The 17,786-nt window shown below is 36.9% G+C and overlaps 1 protein-coding gene across 6 annotated transcripts in view; it reads right to left on the reverse strand.

Annotated features, from left to right (window-relative positions):
* Positions 1 to 17,786, reverse strand: part of snap91 (synaptosome associated protein 91kDa) — an 82,769-nt gene that overhangs the window by 24,085 nt on the left and 40,898 nt on the right. For 5 of the 6 annotated variants that reach the window (XM_015388411.1, XM_015388410.1, XM_015388408.1 and 2 more), the window contains exons 7-17: positions 16,873 to 16,984; positions 16,020 to 16,126; positions 15,900 to 15,941; positions 10,683 to 10,744; positions 10,555 to 10,563; positions 8,918 to 8,930; positions 8,562 to 8,719; positions 8,371 to 8,465; positions 6,525 to 6,539; positions 5,956 to 6,267; positions 1,202 to 1,279 (exon numbers count right to left, since the gene is read on the reverse strand). In XM_015388411.1, the coding sequence (XP_015243897.1) occupies positions 1,202 to 1,279; positions 5,956 to 6,267; positions 6,525 to 6,539; positions 8,371 to 8,465; positions 8,562 to 8,719; positions 8,918 to 8,930; positions 10,555 to 10,563; positions 10,683 to 10,744; positions 15,900 to 15,941; positions 16,020 to 16,126; positions 16,873 to 16,984 (1,003 nt within the window). The remainder of the gene's footprint in view (positions 1 to 1,201; positions 1,280 to 5,955; positions 6,268 to 6,524; positions 6,540 to 8,370; positions 8,466 to 8,561; positions 8,720 to 8,917; positions 8,931 to 10,554; positions 10,564 to 10,682; positions 10,745 to 15,899; positions 15,942 to 16,019; positions 16,127 to 16,872; positions 16,985 to 17,786) is intronic. The other variant, XM_015388409.1, reaches the window with a different exon arrangement.

Genomic DNA, 17,786 nt, shown 5'->3' on the forward strand with positions numbered 1-17,786 from the left:
GCTTTTACTTGTTAACTATAAAAAGTTTCCTTTAATCACTTTATTTTTATATAAACTTCAAGGGAAAGACTGAAAATTGGACTCAAAGTTGTGCATAGTTATGTAACAAGCTAACAGTATTTCTGGTGGCATAGCGCAAACAAAAATAGTCATTTACAAAGTATGCTATTCCATGATCAAAGTAGTAATTTGCCATATTGTACGGTGTCATACCTAGCAAGAGGAGATGACCCCTTCAACCTTTCCTAAACCCAAGGAAAATAACCCGCTTGTTGGATTTATTGACACAACAGCTAAATTTACTGGTTATACACGTCTTTGATTATTTGTCAATAACCCAAGGACAGTATGAGGAAAACATTAATATTTTGAGATTCACACAAAGATTCGCTGCAGTCAGTCATCAATGTAATCATATATAAATAGTTCTTTAACAGCGGCCTGATTATTTTTCACTTAATTGGGCATTACATAACAGGGATATGTGTTTCAGGTGACATTTGTGTTAAAAGTGACAAAGGATTACTGTGACAGAAAGTTATTTTTGGAGACTCCAAAAAGTTTAGAGCTCTGAATCCAAAATTCTAAAATCATGAAACAAGATGAAAAGGTTTTGCGTTCCACATTGCAACAAATTCATCTAGCAGATTTCCAGAGTTTTTCACAGAAATGTAAATATTTAACCATGTTGCATGGTATATTTATTAATCTTTCAGTAGCTTCAAAGGGGTGTGCAAAAAAGAATGTTTTTTATTTGTTTGCACTTGCAGGTTTAAAAAAAATTATCGGCACTGTAGGTCAAAGAGAGTAAAGTTATGGAGTTATTCAAACCATAAAAACAAAAACTGGCTCAGCAATGATTAGCATCATCATTTCCATCTAATATTGTCATTGTTAGTGATACTAAGATGGATGGCTTTCATTATGATGAAAATATTTATCATTCTGGGAGAAAAGTTTACTGCTAACTTAATAGAAGGGGTGCAGGAGAGATGGAGGAGGAGAGGGTCCATGACTGGGGCTTTAGCAGGATTTGGGGTGAGACAGTAGCCCTGGTGGAAATGGTTTGTCCTACTGTCTCCTTGAAAGCAGTGGCAGCTTTAGCAAATCAAGAGCAAGGAGTCTCAAAACATCCGCGCATATATATGCTCAAACATCCACACCACCACACAGTCGCACTGAAAGCCGTTTTGTGACCCACCAGATCCACTAAACGCATCAGCAGCGGGGCCCGCGGCCACGGCAGCAGGACCGTCTCCTGGGGAAGGTGCAAACGCATCTAGGGGTATTGCAGATGCAAAAAAGCAGAGGGTAACACCCGGGGACATACAACAAGACACATGGACGTACAGAACAGAAGATGAGTCAACAGATGAACAGGACAGGAAAAAAAAAAATGAGAGGTCAGTGTCAGGAAAAAAAGGCTGAGAATACAAGAAATATGCAGCCTGGTTCATTAGAGTGATTGATTGGACTGCATCATCGATCACATGATGAGTTTAGGGAGGTTGGTGGTGGGGGCTGCATAGTGCTTCCTGTGCCCCACTACCTTGAGTGGTGAAGCTAGTTGTCACAAGTTGCTGGGACTGTGTGACAAGAAGATGTCAAGTTAGGGGATGGAAAAATCATGGTCTCTCTTTGACAAAGAAGCAACGTTTTTCAGTTGTCATTAAGCCTTAGGGGGTTTTTTTTGTTTTTGTTTTTTTTTTGTGGAAAGGTGAGACATAAAAACAGACGGAAACTTCCAGCTCTTGCATTTTGAAAAAAAAAAAAACTTCTGGTGAGTTAATATGAATAGAATTATTTCAGAAATGTTAAAAAAGCTTAGAATACCAACAGATAAGTGGCATAAAAATTATATTTAAATAGACGCCCAGAGTAAAGAAGTCACACATTAATGGGTTAGTTTTAATTGAATGGAGCAAAAAGAACAAATGTTTTGTCTGCATTTAGAGATTTAGAGGCCTGTTCAAGCTAAATTGCATGTAAACAGATTTTTTCCAAGCATTGACAGAAAACCAGGATGGGTAAACCAACTCACAACAGGATGCAGCAGAAAAGACTGCTACGTCTCTTAGCACAGCTTTATATGACCCCCTACATGATTCTGTCAAAGTTTTTTTTAAAGAATTTGAAAATGTACTTCTTTAATTTATCATGTCAGTAATCTACAGACTGGCACAATCTATGGTTAAGTTGCTGTAGAGTTAAAGGCCAGAATGTCAGTCTGCTTTAAGTTTTTTTTTTTAAGTTTCCTAAAAATGTTCTAATCTAAAAAGCAAAAATGGAATTAAATCTGAAGAGTCATTTTAATCAATTCTTTTGTTTATTTTAGCTATACAATGGCGTAGTAATGATTTTGTTGAGATAGCTGCAAATGACTGATATCTAACCGTATTTGAAGGAAAATAAGTTTCATAATCCTGCCCTCTGTGGACTTTTTAAGTTTTTATTTAAATTTTAATTTATGTAATCATGTTTTCTTGGTAATTGTTTCTTTTTCAGTTTGTCTCATTATAGTTGTTTTCTAGTTATATTTAAACAGTCCTGTGATTTTTGTTACTCTCTGTTGCCTCCTTGGCTCCCTTCTAGTTACTTCTATCCACACCTGCTCCATATCGGCTCATTAGTCCATTCTTTGTTCTGTTCCCCATATATACTCCACCTCTGCAGTTCCTAATTGCTGTTTTCTTGTTGCTTTGTTGCTTAAATGCTTTTGCATTTTCTAGTTCTTGCTCCCTGGTATCTCCTGGTTTTTTTGGGNGCTCATTAGTCCATTCTTTGTTCTGTTCCCCATATATACTCCACCTCTGCAGTTCCTAATTGCTGTTTTCTTGTTGCTTTGTTGCCTAAATGCTTTTGCCCTTTCTAGTTCTTGCTCCCTGGTATCTCCTGGTTTTTTTGGGTTTCCCATTTTGTTCCTGAGTTTTTTTACCTCTGAAACCTCAATTAAATCAGCTAAACCTATCTCTGCCTATATAAAATATAGAAAGTAAACAGAAAGATGGACTGTTTATCTGCTAATGTGACCAGTGTGCTGTTTGGTTTAGAGCTGTATGCCATGAAGAAGAGATGTCAGCAGTGACCTTAGTTATGGCTTATCAAGGTCTCCCTCAATTGTCCATAGTCTTAAATTCTTCAGTGTGATTGTAAATAAAGTTTCCAGTTTTCCAAATAGTGAAGGTGTCAGCATATTTATAAACAAGTTGGGTCATTTTATCATGAGAGAAACTGTAAATAACCCAACAGCTCAATGGTTTTAATGGTTTAAATCAGCAATATTAAAGTTTAGAAGAAAAATAAAACTTTTAAAAGGACTCCTGCACACGGTCCAACTTGCTTGAGAAGACATTTATTTGCAATGTTTTAGTACTAGATCTCCATTAGGGAAAGTTTTTAAATTAAAGTGAAATAATAAAATAAGAATACAGCAACATGAAAATTCCCATTCTTTTTTTTTTTTTTTTAGATAGATCTGACATTAAAAACCCTATTAAACAGACCTTTCTTGATGCATATTCATTACTTTGATATAGATTATTCAAGCTACATAATTGTGAGGTTTTTGGATGTAGAAATAATCATGTTTACTTAAAATAAATACTAATGAGTTTTAAAAACACAAACTTTATTTTTTTAATGACATAATAACCCAGTTACTTATTAAGTTAGTTATTTATGCAATTCAAAGAATAAACTTCATGTACTTGAAAGAAATGGGTATCAATTTGTATTAGTACTCATTAGTATTAATTTGGAGTAATTATATTTCATTAATACTAAATACATAAAACTGATGATTATGTATTTCTGATATAATCTTTATTATGGAAATTGCTATGCATCATATATGTTTTTTCAATAGGTGTGTGCTCAAATAGATATTAAAAGGAAATCAGAATTTGTTATGTAATAAAAATTACAAAATTCTTCACATTTGGGTAAATTGTTTTTTGGTGAGTGTAACAAATTAGACTAGAAATGCTCAGTCTTATAGCAGAAAACCTAAAGCAGCTTATCAGCACAAACACCTCACTGCAAAAAATTAAATACAACTAAATTATTATAGAATAAGTATATTTTCCCTTGATTTGAACTGGTAAATCAGAAAATCTGCCAATGGAATAAGATTATTTATGTTTAAAATAACATGTAATTTCAAGGTCAGTAATACTATTTCCATTGCCAGATAATGCTACCTGCTCAAATTGATGACAACTACCCTTATTTGAAAAATCTTTTACAAATTTTGCAGGAGGTGTTGAAGGTGTGTTGGTTTGGACTTGGTTTTCAGCCACTGGATCAGGGCACCAGGCGCTGATCCGCCATGTTTTTTTTCATTCTAGAGCAGTGTTGTTTTTGTCAACGATGATAAAATGATTCCTTGGACGCTCCTTCTTTTCATAACGCAAACTAACAAGCTAACCGTGGATCTTTGATGACAAAAATATGACTCATGGGTGTGAGTTTTCATCAACGAGATGACACTAAATAAAAAAGTTAGTGGGTGGTCGGTCAGATGTTTAAAGTGCATCATTGTGCTGTAATCTGTTAGACAATCTAAGCAGTATCAACCATGCTGCTGCGTCCGGTTCGGTCATGCTGCCCTCCTGGCACGCAGCTCTGCTCTTCCAGCTGTGCTTGTGCAGAAATCCATCCTTGTGTGCGTTTAGCTCAGAGCCTGCGCTTTNGGTCAGATGTTTAAAGTGCATCATTGTGCTGTAATCTGTTAGACAATCTAAGCAGTATCAACCATGCTGCTGCGTCCGGTTCGGTCATGCTGCCCTCCTGGCACGCAGCTCTGCTCTTCCAGCTGTGCTTGTGCAGAAATCCATCCTTGTGTGCGTTTAGCTCAGAGCCTGCGCTTTATGCTCCACACTGATGGTTCTTACTGTTCTCACTACTTAATAAACTATATGTGGCTGATCATCCTCTGTCAAGTGTGAAAAATCCTTTGTTTAACTATCAGGAATTTATTTCTTTCAGCTCACAAGAGGTAACACAAAACCTTTCATTTCTACAAAAAGGAATCACTGAATTATGTCCAAAACATATATTTACTTGCATACTGTTAATTTTTGGATAAAGACTAAAATGCTATTTTGAAATAATGATGATTGGTTCATCTGTGTGGAATGCATTATTCATAGTAAATTAGGAAGTGTTTGCTTTGGGATGGAAACCTTGTCTAAAACTATTCCTTTATTGTAAATTTTATTAGCTTGTGAGATAAATTAACTGAAATAATGTCTTGAACTACAGTAGAGCTGCTATTTTCACAACTTTTGTATAAAGTAGGGCATTAACTCATAAAATAGTTTATTTGAATTCTAGAAATAATTTTTCTGCCCAACAGCAATGATGAACTGCATCTACGCTAGAACTGTCAGTGTGGTAAATAATCTGGTTGTTATTCGAAATTGTAAAGGTTCACTTTTTTTTCCAGGCGCAACATAAAACTGACTAAAACTAGACTACAAATTTTTGGAGTTTTAAAACTATCACATATAGTAGTGACTAAAATGTGACTAAAACTAATAACAGTTTTCGTCCCGAAGACTGAATCTATGTTAGCTGTCAAAAACAAGTCTGCTCTAGAGTCAGGTGTAATACCCTTCATTTTGACGGCATCAAAACTTGGGCATTAAAGCAGTGAGGTGTAAAGAATGGGGTAATGTGAGAGACTCATCAAGTCATACAAAGTGCAGTTACTTTCATGTTTGAGTGCTTTTGCTGTTTATCTATAATAGAACCTGTTTTTCATCTTTATCAAATACTAAAAAGTTGCTGAAATTACTGATTGTATAATAGCACCAAGCAAAAATTATTAAAAAATAAGATTAAAAAAAAGTGAATTAAAAGGACACATTTGTATTTTACCACGACTGCATAACACTGTATGACTCCATAATGTTGTTTAAAGCCATGCTGGGCTATACCCAGTGCTACACTGACCTCCAAAAAGGTCGATGTCAGCGGCTGAGGCGGCAGCAGGAGCAGGAGCAGAGATAGGCAGTGATGTGGGCGGCGCCACCGGTGCAGCTGCAGCAGCAGTGGTAGCAGAAGCGGCTGCAGGAGCAGCGACTTTTGCAGCTGGAGGAGCAGCGACTTTAGCGGCTGCAGGAGCAGCAACTTTAGCGGCTGCAGGTGCGGCAGCTGCAGGTGCGGCAATGGCAGCAGGGGCAGCAGCGCCTGCTGCAGCTGCATTAGCTGACTTTCCATCTGCTGCAAGAGCTTGAGGTGCCCCATTGGTAGCAGCTGGGGCAGCTATGTGATTGCACCCCATAGTCCAATCGCCAGACCCAGTCACATCCCCCCAACAGACAGATAGAAAAAGGAGGGGTAAGAAAATAGAAGAGAAACAACTCATTTGAAGTGAATGAAGGTTAAAAGTTAGTGTGCAAAGTTTGGTAAAATAGTTAGAGAAGAGATCAACCACTGGCCGTAAAGACAAACTTCAAAAGAGAAAATAAAGAATTAACCTGAAAAATCTGTGGTACCATTACTGGAAATACAATACTCACCCTCTGCCAAGAGATCTACAACACAGCAAGAAAAAAAAAAAAAAGAAATGGTAAATAAGTGAATGAAAAAATTCTCAAAGAGGAAAATCATGAGCTTTACCCTGCAGAGCAAGCAGCAAAACCCAAGTGTGACTAAAATAACAGCATTGCACACAGATCGATATTGACCTGAGAAAGAAAACTCATTTAGTTTAAGACCTTTTCTGTCTTTGTGAAGCTCATATTATCAGTCTAGAGGTTTTGATTCATAGAGGAACATTAGTGTAAAGAAAACAATTTCTGACACTGTGACAGCACACATTAAGATCTTTTATTGCAAAACCTGCTTTCCAACTGTTTCTTCTCCTGCAATCTTAGCTGGGCTACTGGAAAACAGAGATACAAATGGGGAACTAAAGAGGATTTTGTGGAACATCAAGCTCATAGTTTTAAAAAGTGTGTCATATAGTAGTAGCCATTCAAAATTTTCCCACTTTCCTTTATGGGTCCTTGCCTGATCCCCTACAATGCCTTTTCGAACATCAATCTTTGTACCGGTACATTCTGTCATGATTTGAGGACATTAAGAGCTAAAGAGAAGCATCATCTCCTAGTCAGACCCTGTAATTCAGTGAAAGGGTGGAGTCAGAGTAAAACAATGCACGCCCAGGGGAAGGCCAGTGGCTTGAAGTGGGCCACCATTCGGCTTCCGTTTGACTGGTAAGGGCCATTTTGAATGGCTGCTACTGTAGCATGTTTTACTGTGTCAGTACCAAAGTGTTGGCATTAGAGTTATGTCACAAGAACCAGGCCACACTGCAAAAACTGATCCACAAATAAGTCAGTGTCAAATGTTTTTTTTGCCTTAATCTGAGAAGATGATCTGCCAATGTAATGGGGACTTTTGCTCATCAAATTAATAATTTTATTAATTAATTTGAACTTATTTTCAATAAATTATTACATGTTTTTTACATTGTCACTTTGCACTGGAAAATGAGATAATGGAACCGATTTTTTTTCTTATTTTAAAACTGATTTAGCTTATTCCACAGGCAGATTGATTTACTTCCATCCTTAAATCAAGGAAAAATAAACTTATTTTATTATTTTATTATTTTATTATACTTATTTTAAGAAAATTTTACTTGTTTAATTTTTGCAGTCCGATTTTGTATGAAAAATGTTCACAATGTCAAAAAAAGTCAGTAAGTTCACTGCAGAAATGATGTAAGAGTAAGTAAACATTTCTTAAACTTTGTTTGCCCTTAATGTGAGCAGGTAATTAAGTTGATCTGCAAATGGAATGACTAATTTGTCCTTAGAATAAGATCATTTGATAGTATCAATTTGAAATAAGTTAATTAGTTTTTTTCTCCTTTTTTAAAAGTAAATAAACTAGTTCCATTAGCAAACTGTCTTACTTAAAAAAAAGTTAATTAGATTTCATTTTTACAGAGTTAGCTTGTGCTCAAACAGTGTGCTACAGAGATCAAACTGTTGTGAGGCAAAGCTGGAATGTCATTGCATCTCACTATCCTCCTGAAATGATCAGCAACAGTGTAAATAGGGTGCAACAATTTAATGTTATAAAACACGATTGCATAAAAAACAGAAACAGCAGAACTGTTTCATAAAGAAAATGTCAAATTAAATCTATAAATGTGTCTACAAAAAGAAAGTCTGACTTCTTGTGGTACAACAAACTTTCATTAATTTCATGAGCATCACAAAGCATTGCTTAGGCTAGAGAGCCTGGTTCATTTTGCTTTTTAGTTTTCTGTGATAGGAAATATGAAAATATTTTTACAAATGGCCTCTAAATTCAGTGTGAGATAGCGGTCTATCTGGTATAAAGAGATCTCACCTCCCCAGCCCGTCATCGAGGATGTTGCTGCTGCACCCACTGCTGAGGAGGACGACATGGGGTCAAGATCCAAAAGAAACCCGTCGTCAAGAGCGCTGAACATTGTGTCGGAGAGAAGAAAGGGATGTTATAGAGTTTATTTCTGATAAAATAGCCATACAACCTTTACAGTGTTGTTGAGTGACTCCTACTTGCTGGTGATGGTGGGGGCAGGGGCCGGCGCGGTGGGAGTGACGGAAGGTGGGGGGGGTTTTGCAGGTCGAGCCGGTGGCCCGCCGGCTGCGGCAGGAGGAGCAGGTTTGGCAGGTGGTGCAGCAGCTGCAGGAGTACTGTTGTTGGCTGTTGCATCCTGGCGCAGAGTAAGTGCAACAATAGATGGTAAATAATAGTTATAGAGTCTGATGGAAGTCAATAGCTTCCCAATAGCAGCAAATCACTTCCAATCTGCATAAAGAACTACTAACATGAAATGTGTTGCTTTAAGATCTCATTCCAGCTGAATTTTGATTCTAACTGTCTTAAACAATAATTAAGGAGCAATTCTTACCTTAGTGGGTGATCTGCAAGACAATGATGGTACAAAAGTTAGAGTTTAGTGATGTATATCTGTCATAAAGGCTGTTTTTAAGGCAGCAGAGTATCTATCACTTAGTGCAGTCAGGTTTAAAACATTGACAAACGTTCATATTAATACGTTGACGTTCGCCCCATGCTGGATGGGTACTAACAGCATCTAAGCCCTGGATACTGTTTTCATTGACAGAAAAAAATCAAAGTGAAATTCTCAGATAACATGCAAAAATAACATTTTAACTGTTTGGACTGATTGGTGAATTAAAATAGGGTAGTTAGGAGGATAAAAAGCAAAGAACAGCACTACTCTTTGTAATACATTTTACAGGATGATTAAATATGTGACGACAATACTTCCATAGAAATGCATCTACAATAAAACAAATGAATGCTATGTTCAGATGCCATTACTATGGAACCACTGAAAGTTGACTTTAAGAACAAAAATGTTGACACCCTTTGAAGTCTTCTCATTTTATAACATTGAAATAACAAAGATTTTTTAAACATAAGAAACATAAGAAGGGGGCTTCCTTCTTATTTTTAGAGGAGGATCAAACTTCTAGGTCTCTAGAATACTTCTCATAGGTTCTTCCTGTGAACATGATTGATTGATGAGTCCTTCTTGTGATGTTCAACCCTCAGGAAGAGCCTTGTCCAGTCATTTTCAGCTGAGAGACTGGTTACACCTGGAACAGGTGACCAGTCCATCGCCATTTAACACAACAATCAATTACATGTGCCGACTTATACCTACAGTAATTTAGAGCAATGACCAAAAAGTCAATTTATTGTGTGGGAAAGCTAGCGTAGCAAGAGAAAACCCACAGGTGCACAAGGAAACCATGCAGAATACTAATGCTTAAAACCGGACCCTTATTACTGAGAGATAGTAAGGTCAACCATGTCTCCTGTGCAGTTAGATCAGCTACATGTAGATCTGCAATCAAATTTCTTATAGGTGGGTTTTTCTTTACCTATTGGGTAGCTTCTAATCTAGAGGCTAGGTTTGCTGCACTGGAATTTTCATCAGGTATGTCGGATGTGAAAACCTGTTTTTCCTCGGCCTTATTGGGGTGAAAGGAAGGCTAGGAGTGATAAAAGACAAGTGTTTAAAGTTTCCTTATCCTCCCTCATGGCGAACGAAAGACAACTATGTATGTTCATGATGAACTGAAGTTTTTTTTCCCGCCAAATGGTCATGTGTGAGAAAGTTTTTTGTATGCAGGGGTGGGTTGGTTTCCCTTGGGAGAGTGTGTGTGTGTGTACTGGGAGTTGTTGTACAAATGTATGTACTGAGCTTGCCCCAGTCAGAGCTTTTTCCTCTCCTTCTGCAGATGTAAAATAGATCTGTGTTTTTCTTGCAAGAATTGCCTTTGCCTCAGCTGCCTAACTCCACACAGATTGAATGTAAAGCCTTTTTTGCTTTACTTTACCAACATTTATTGGGCTTCACACACAATCCCAGTGAAACCCACCAAAAAAGATGGGTGTGAGATGAGCAAATTTGAAAAGTTTCCAGGTCCACGGGTATTTTGCAAGGGAGTGTGACTAATGATCCAAATGATGATGATGGTTTTAAACACCTTTTCACATTAATAATATACTCACTTGTCTTCCCTGATGTCGGTTAAGGTAGGAAGATATAGCAAAAAGAAGATCAAAAATGTTTTGGGAATCTTGAAAGAGAGGGCTCATAAAACAAGAGCAGAGCTTATTAGATGTATTGAACTACTTACGGCTTCTTCCCCTCCAAGGTGTTGAGATGGGTCTCAAGAGATTCCAAAAGACTTTCCGGGGCCTGTAGAGAAATTAAAAAGAATGACTATTAATCAATCAGATGCAGGGACGTTGCACTGAATGCTTCATGTAGGTATGCCCCCTGCATGTAGAGAATGAAACTTCCACAAAAGGATAGGATTTTTATTCTGTATATCAGGGTTGAGCAATGCTAGTTTACTGAGGGCCGGTATCCTGCAACCTTTAGAGGTGTCCTTGGTCCAACACACCTGAATCAAGTAATTAGATGATTGAGAGGACTCTGGAGGAAAGGATTGCAGAAACTAAATCTAAAAGTTGCAGGATACTGGGCCTCGGGAACTGGAATCGCCCACCCCTGCTGTATATTATGGTGCATTGCATCAGCTTCCGAACTAAGAAGTCAGAGTGATGAGCTCTAAGGCAGGGATTCGGGAATTCCAGTTCCCGATGGCTGGTATCCTGCAACTTATAGATTCACCCTTTGTCTAACACACCTAAATGAAATGGCTGAGCTACCTCTGCAGTGTTTCCTCCAGAGTCCTTTCAATCTTTGAATTACTTGATTCAGGTGTGTTGAACCAAAGGCATACCAAAAAGTTGCCGGATACCAGCCCTCAGGAACTGGAATTGCCCACAAATGCTGTGAGATAAATGCATTCAAAATTTCCAGTTGTGGACACTTGTATTCCTCATTGTTAGCATTTCGCCACTACAGCTATTGTTACAACTATAACAATGACAGAAACTGTTATGCAGTTTGTTTGGATTTTTTTTGGCTGGCTGGCTGTTTTCCACTCTGTTAATTAGAGTAAGCAGATGCACTTCTCTTACTCCTAATCACCCTCATTTTTCCCAGCTGTTACTCTGCCTATCAATACCTGCCTCTCTCAGTCAGTCTACCTCAGATTGTCTCCTTGCCTCCATGAGGTTTTCTTGTGTTTCTGTGCTCATCCTGCCATCTCTTTTCAGGTTTTCTTGTCTAGCTATCATGTTCTTCCTTAAGCCTGTCAACATATTCAGCCTGTTACCAGCCTGTTCAGCCATTTTCTGCCTTTACAATCAGCAACTAATCTGTTGTGTCTAACATCAAATTAAAAGTCAACATTAAAAGTTTTCCAAGTGCTTTTATGAGTTACTGACATCTTGAATTCAAGAAGGGTATGTGTCACCAGTCTCATCTTTTCTGCAGAAGCCCAGAAGAACCTGACCAGACCATACAGCTTCCAGTTCACATCCACTATCTTGTTTTTTCAATAAACCTCTTAACCTACAACCTGCCTCTGTAGTTGCTCTCGTCCAGAGTCACCTTCAGTTATGACAGTATGGTCATGTTACCCCGACTTCCTGAAATAGAAATTTCTCCTCATTCCAGTCAAAATTTGTTACTCAGAGATTAAAAATGCGACCTTACACGTACAAATGAAACAGACCATTTCCATCACACAGTTTATGTCATGAAAGTTGAAGATAAAAGCAGCTATACAAGTAAAAAAAAAAAAACCTAAAGGGTAGAAGTCGGGAAACAGATATGATAAGAAGAAAAGACAGAATAACATTGATGCAAATCGAAAAGCACATTTCGCTCCAGTCAGAAAGCAAAGCAGCATGCTCTGCTTGCCTTTATGGGACACAATCAGCTCCAAACATGCAAGAAAATGGATGGGTCAATATCCAGAAAAGTTTGTTCTTCTAAAGGTCAAAGCTAAATCCGTTAATAGATCACATTAATCGGCTTTCCTGACTCCCCCTTCATTTCCTGTGTCTGTCTTTATAGAGCTATTAAATCTGTTATTCTAACATTTGAAACAGACAAGAAAGCCAGACTGATAAGAAGCCTGGGAGGGATGGTTAGACAGTTTATCCCTGTGGGATTTTAAGACGTCTTTCCTAAACACCAAGTACAAAGAAAGCTGTCCTTTGGAATCGAGACTGGGTATAATATACTTTGCTTTCTGCAGCAATAAAGCTATTAGATGAATATAGTATAAATCATTGCGTATTATATACAATGATGTATTGTGTTGAAAATGTGCAGATATATGAAGATAACTTTAGTTAAACGTTTTATGAGTACTTTGTAGTTCTAAACATGAGTGAGACAGATAACAGCCCCCTGGTGCAAGTATTATTACAAACTAGAAGTTCAAATGTATGTTAGTTTTCTTGTTAAATTTAACTCTTGTGGTAGAAAAGAACATATTTATTTCATTTTTGGGCTTCTTTTCTAAGGTTTATACTCTAAGGTTCCATTTACAGCTAACAGCTTAGATGCCATTCAAATGTAATGCTAGAATTAAGATGCAAAGGAGTAGACCTAAATGCAATCACAAGTACTGTAAATATTTTAACCACATAGACATAAAAATAACTGACTGGATTATTAGAATGAGCCAAGGCTCATTCAAAACAAACAAGTTGAAACTTGCATTTATTTATTTATTTATTTATTTATTTATTTACTTTGCATCAAACTTGCATTTAAAATCCATTGTTTTGATTTGATGACAAATTGGATGAATTTAGGAAATGGATGATTCCTAAAATCTTTCTTTAACACGTTTTCTGTAATTGTAAATTGATGCGTCTTGTTGGTTCATTTAATTCTGAAGGAGTGAAGTTTTTATAAGAACAGCAATAAAATCTCTGTAGACAAATTACTTAAATTATTTAAAGTTTTTAATAAGGAGGCTTTTTTGCTATCACAGTTTGTTTTGTATAAAAACCATTCAGCTTTAAAGCTGGCATTAAAAAAAATAAAATTTTCAGAAAACCTAAAACAGGCATATTTACAACTATCTCACCTTTCTTTATCTTTTCTGTAGCTGTCATTTTTCTGTACCTACAGCTGGGCCCAGAGTTATTCATATCCATTCCAGATAAACAATTACATTAACATTTTAATTTTTTCAACATATTCATTCAGTTTCAAAAGTAATAGTATTGTTTTGCAGATGCCAAGCTAGAGATTTTATTTGATTCATAGCTGTAAAGAGAGCTAAAGTTTAGGGTGGTGGAAAAGAGGCTTTTTCTATCCCTCAGACTTGGAGCTCATCACTACAGATGACTCATCATAATATTTATGGCAACCTGCCAAACGCCTGTCAGCACTTATAAGGAGGGCGTGATTGCTTTAAAGCTAATAGACATTTACCACTGAATATATTAGAAGGGTATAAAAGTTCAACAATCCGTTTCAACAATATAGGAAAAGAAAAGAGATAATTTTTTTTAAAACTGGCCCCACTTTTACATATTTTTATTTTTTTATTTTTTTAGATATGTTGTTAGTGTTTTTAATCAAAATGGAGGTGAATGAAAATATTTAACATCTAAATCTGTCAGAGGGATTAGCAATATTTAGTCTACTTCTATATAGATACCTGGATTTATATTTGGATTTGATTTATATTTTTAAAATGAACCTTTGCATGGTTATTACAGTTGGAACCCCTTAAGATGCCCAAATCCATAGAGTTTCCTTAGTTTTTTTTTTTTGTTTTAGTTTTTTTGTGCAGCAATACAACAAAGATTTACATTGAGATGTTAAGACGTTTTAGTAGCGCTAAAAAAGGAGTAGGTAGAAGTTCAAGAACTTTGAAGAACCTATAATCAATAATAATATTCATGTTAGGTATCATATAAGGTCTTATGCTAAAAGGAGGCATTACAAATCAAAACACAGTTAAACAAATACAGAAAAGTCTTATTTTGAAAGCAGTAGTACAGGAAAAAGAAGATATCTAGTGGTACATATCGAAAATGTTGCAAATTATCACGTTGAATTTTTGGGTCACATGCATAGTTCTACAGAGAGTCACAATATTTAAGGTTTAGCTCTAAAATAAATGCTAGTTGGGAGAGAGTAAGCATGTGTGTTGGTGAAATAAACAGCCTACTGCAGGTAATCCTGCTTTACTTACTCATACTTTATAAGAAGGAAAATGAAAAAACACAAAGTAACCAATAGCTAATTTTCTTTAAAGAGAAGAGCCTCAAAGTCCATTCTTTGAGGCTCTTGGTAGCAGCAGAAATTTGACATGTTTAGTCTACCGTAGATAGGACATAAAAAAAACACCTTGAGCGAGAATGGGAATTTATTTCATCTGTGGCAAAACAAAGATGATGAGCTGTTAGAAAAATGTTAGGAAAGCCAGCAGCACCCTGAAAAGTAAACGCGAATCCAGAGCGGTACAGCACCCATCATATATATTTCTTTACTATAAAAACCTCAATTATACTATTAAATAAAGGAAATCAGCCTTTTGTTTTCTGCTTTGATGTACTCTGTCCCAAAGCCATCCTCAAACAGGTATGGTCAAAGAACTTTAAGTCGAACCAGAGCAGATTCCATGGTGCACATCTGAATTTGCAACCTATTTAGCATGCCACTGATGCAAATCATTCAAGATGCCATTTTTCTAAGTACAATTTCAGCTGTTGAATTTCCACTGCAGCTTACAATCAGGAATGTGTCGGAAATGGAAGATAGAAAAAAATCAAGTTTCTCATTCTGGGAGTTCATTATATTTAAGAGTGATTAACAATTTGGGGTTTAGAACAAGTAAAATGAATCCTTATGACACGGGCAGCTGTGGAAACTCTACAGAACACTAAAGAGAGGCATTTCTTGAACTGAAATATGCTTTGCGGTCATAGCAGCGCTTGGTTAACAGCATTACTCGGCATATCACTTTTATCTAGTAAGCTTCTCCAGTTTCATGATCCCACTTCATCGGAGTGGCTACTCTGCTGGGTTTGCACTTGCTGTACATTGTGCATCAGTTCATTGCTCTCTAAAGGGTAAGACTTTGCTAAGCTGTCTGCTCCCCAAAGCTAGCTCTGTGCACTACTCACACTCTCAGCCTGAATGATCAATCTGCATCTCTGGAAGTAAAAAGAAAAGGGGTTGGGCAAAAGAACCGTCAATAACAAAAGAACCGCAGCTCACTGGTTGGATGCAAGTGTCTGCGAATGTTTTTTTTTTTTTTGTTAAGAAGGAAAATGAGCAAACACCATAAACTACAGCAGGAGAAAAAAAGGTGGAATACATTAATTCTTCATGCAAGACAGTTAGAAAGTCTTTAGGAAACAACAACATGCACTGTTAGACCCCCCAAAAAGGTACACGTGAAACATTTCTGCTCTTGCTTCTTGTAAAACAAACATTAAAGGCAGATAAAAGGTTTTAATCTTACCTGAGTGAGCTCAGGTATGTCGTTTTTGTCTATTCCCACTTGCTATAAAAGAAAAACACGTTAAAAGGTGGTTCCTCGAGTGGATAGCTAGGAGGCTAAAGAAGGCGGTTTAAAGGATACCTCTGCGATTTTGAAGAACTCGGAAACCCGGGTCATTCGTGTCAGGAATCTCTTGTAGATCTCCAGCCCATCTTTACACTGGCTTCTCTTCATCTGGAAAAATTTCTCTGGACCAGGGATGTGGAAAATATATGTTTAGGATAGTGACGAGGTAAAAAGAGACCTTGCAACAGTCAAAAATGCTTCTTTGACTGATTTAATGGAAACAAATGGTAGTCATACTTCGGCTTAATTAAAGTAAATAAGTAACACACTATAATGCATTAAAAAAAGAAATTTCTTTCTTCCCATGTTGTGGAGGGGGAACTTATTATTTCAGGCAGATAAAATATCCATTCTCTTCTCCTCGCATATCTTTGGGAAAGAAAGAGCTACTGTTTCCAAATTCTCAAAAATTGTTATGTGTGATGGGAATTAGTATACTAAAAATTTCCTTTATCCAGTAATCTATCACTTCACTTCACTTTCACTTAATTTTTTTGCAAATAATCCAACATTAAAAAAACAACAAAATAACAATATCAAAACAAAACAAAACCAACAATTTACCAAAAAAAAAAAGGAATAGGCTGAAGCAAAGCTTATTCTTGCCTACCCTGTTTTATACTTAATCATATTTTACATTAGATTTGTAAGAAATCTTTTGATTTTAGAAGTGGAAACAAATTTAACTATGTTGATGTTACGGAACCTGACTTAGTTTACCAGATGAAAATGATCAATAAACATTGAGCTTTATATCAAGAATGATTTGAACATTTGAATGAAGCAAGTGTTTGAAGCCCTAAGAATCCCTTTAGGCTAACTTTATCCTATGATGGAAAGAAATCTGCTAAGGGAAGTACTTCCTCACCAAGCAGATTGATGATGCCGTCATTGTAGCAAGCGTACAGCTTGATTAGGTCTTTGAAGAGAAGGAGGAAGCAGGAATTGATCACTCCATTGTTCAGATCTTTTGGCTGAACCTGAGAAAAAGGAAGTAAACGAGTGTTTCAATTTAGAACCAAAGATATTTAGTCGAACAAAAACCTCTTAACTCTGTTTCTGTTAGCTGAAGCATGTGAGGATTGGCAAAGGTGGGCTCTTATTTTTTATGGTTGGCCCAATGAAATTTGTCAATGCAAATGGTAATAAACTGGACATTTACTGGTTCCAGGCTATAATGTCTAAATATTGTGAAATACCAATGTAGCATTATATGTTTCACTGAAACATGGCTGCGGGGTCATATCCCTGACACAAGCATCTCTCCGAGGCTTTTTGGACCAATTGATCAACAATAGATTTAAATAAGACTGGAAAACTCAAGCTGGGTGGGTTGGCAGTGATTGTGAACAACAGATGGTGTCATTCAGGACATGTTGCTGTGAAGATTTAGCTCTGCAGTTTGTATTTGTGATATTGTTTACCTGTTACGTTTACTAGTGTTCTTTTGGTAACCCTTTACAGTAGCAGCCATTCAAAAGGGCCCTTCCCAGCTGAATGGAAGCCCACTTCCCTCCAATTTCCAGCGAAATCCCCTCCAACTTCCAGCCACTGGAGTTAAACCATCATGTGTATTTTTTTACTCCGTCTCCACCCTTTCACTGAATTACAGGGTCTGACTAGGAGATAACGTTTCTCTTTAGATCTTAATGTCCTCAAATCATGACAGAAATAATATTTTAGTACAAATATTGATGTTTAAAAAGGAATTGCAGGGGACCAGCTAAGGACCAGCCAAGGGCCCATCAAGAAAAGTGGGGGAAATTTTGAATGGCTACTGCT

The sequence above is a fragment of the Cyprinodon variegatus genome, unplaced genomic scaffold, assembly GCF_000732505.1.
Source record: "Cyprinodon variegatus isolate N-32 unplaced genomic scaffold, C_variegatus-1.0 Scaffold422, whole genome shotgun sequence".
NCBI lineage: Eukaryota > Metazoa > Chordata > Actinopteri > Cyprinodontiformes > Cyprinodontidae > Cyprinodon > Cyprinodon variegatus.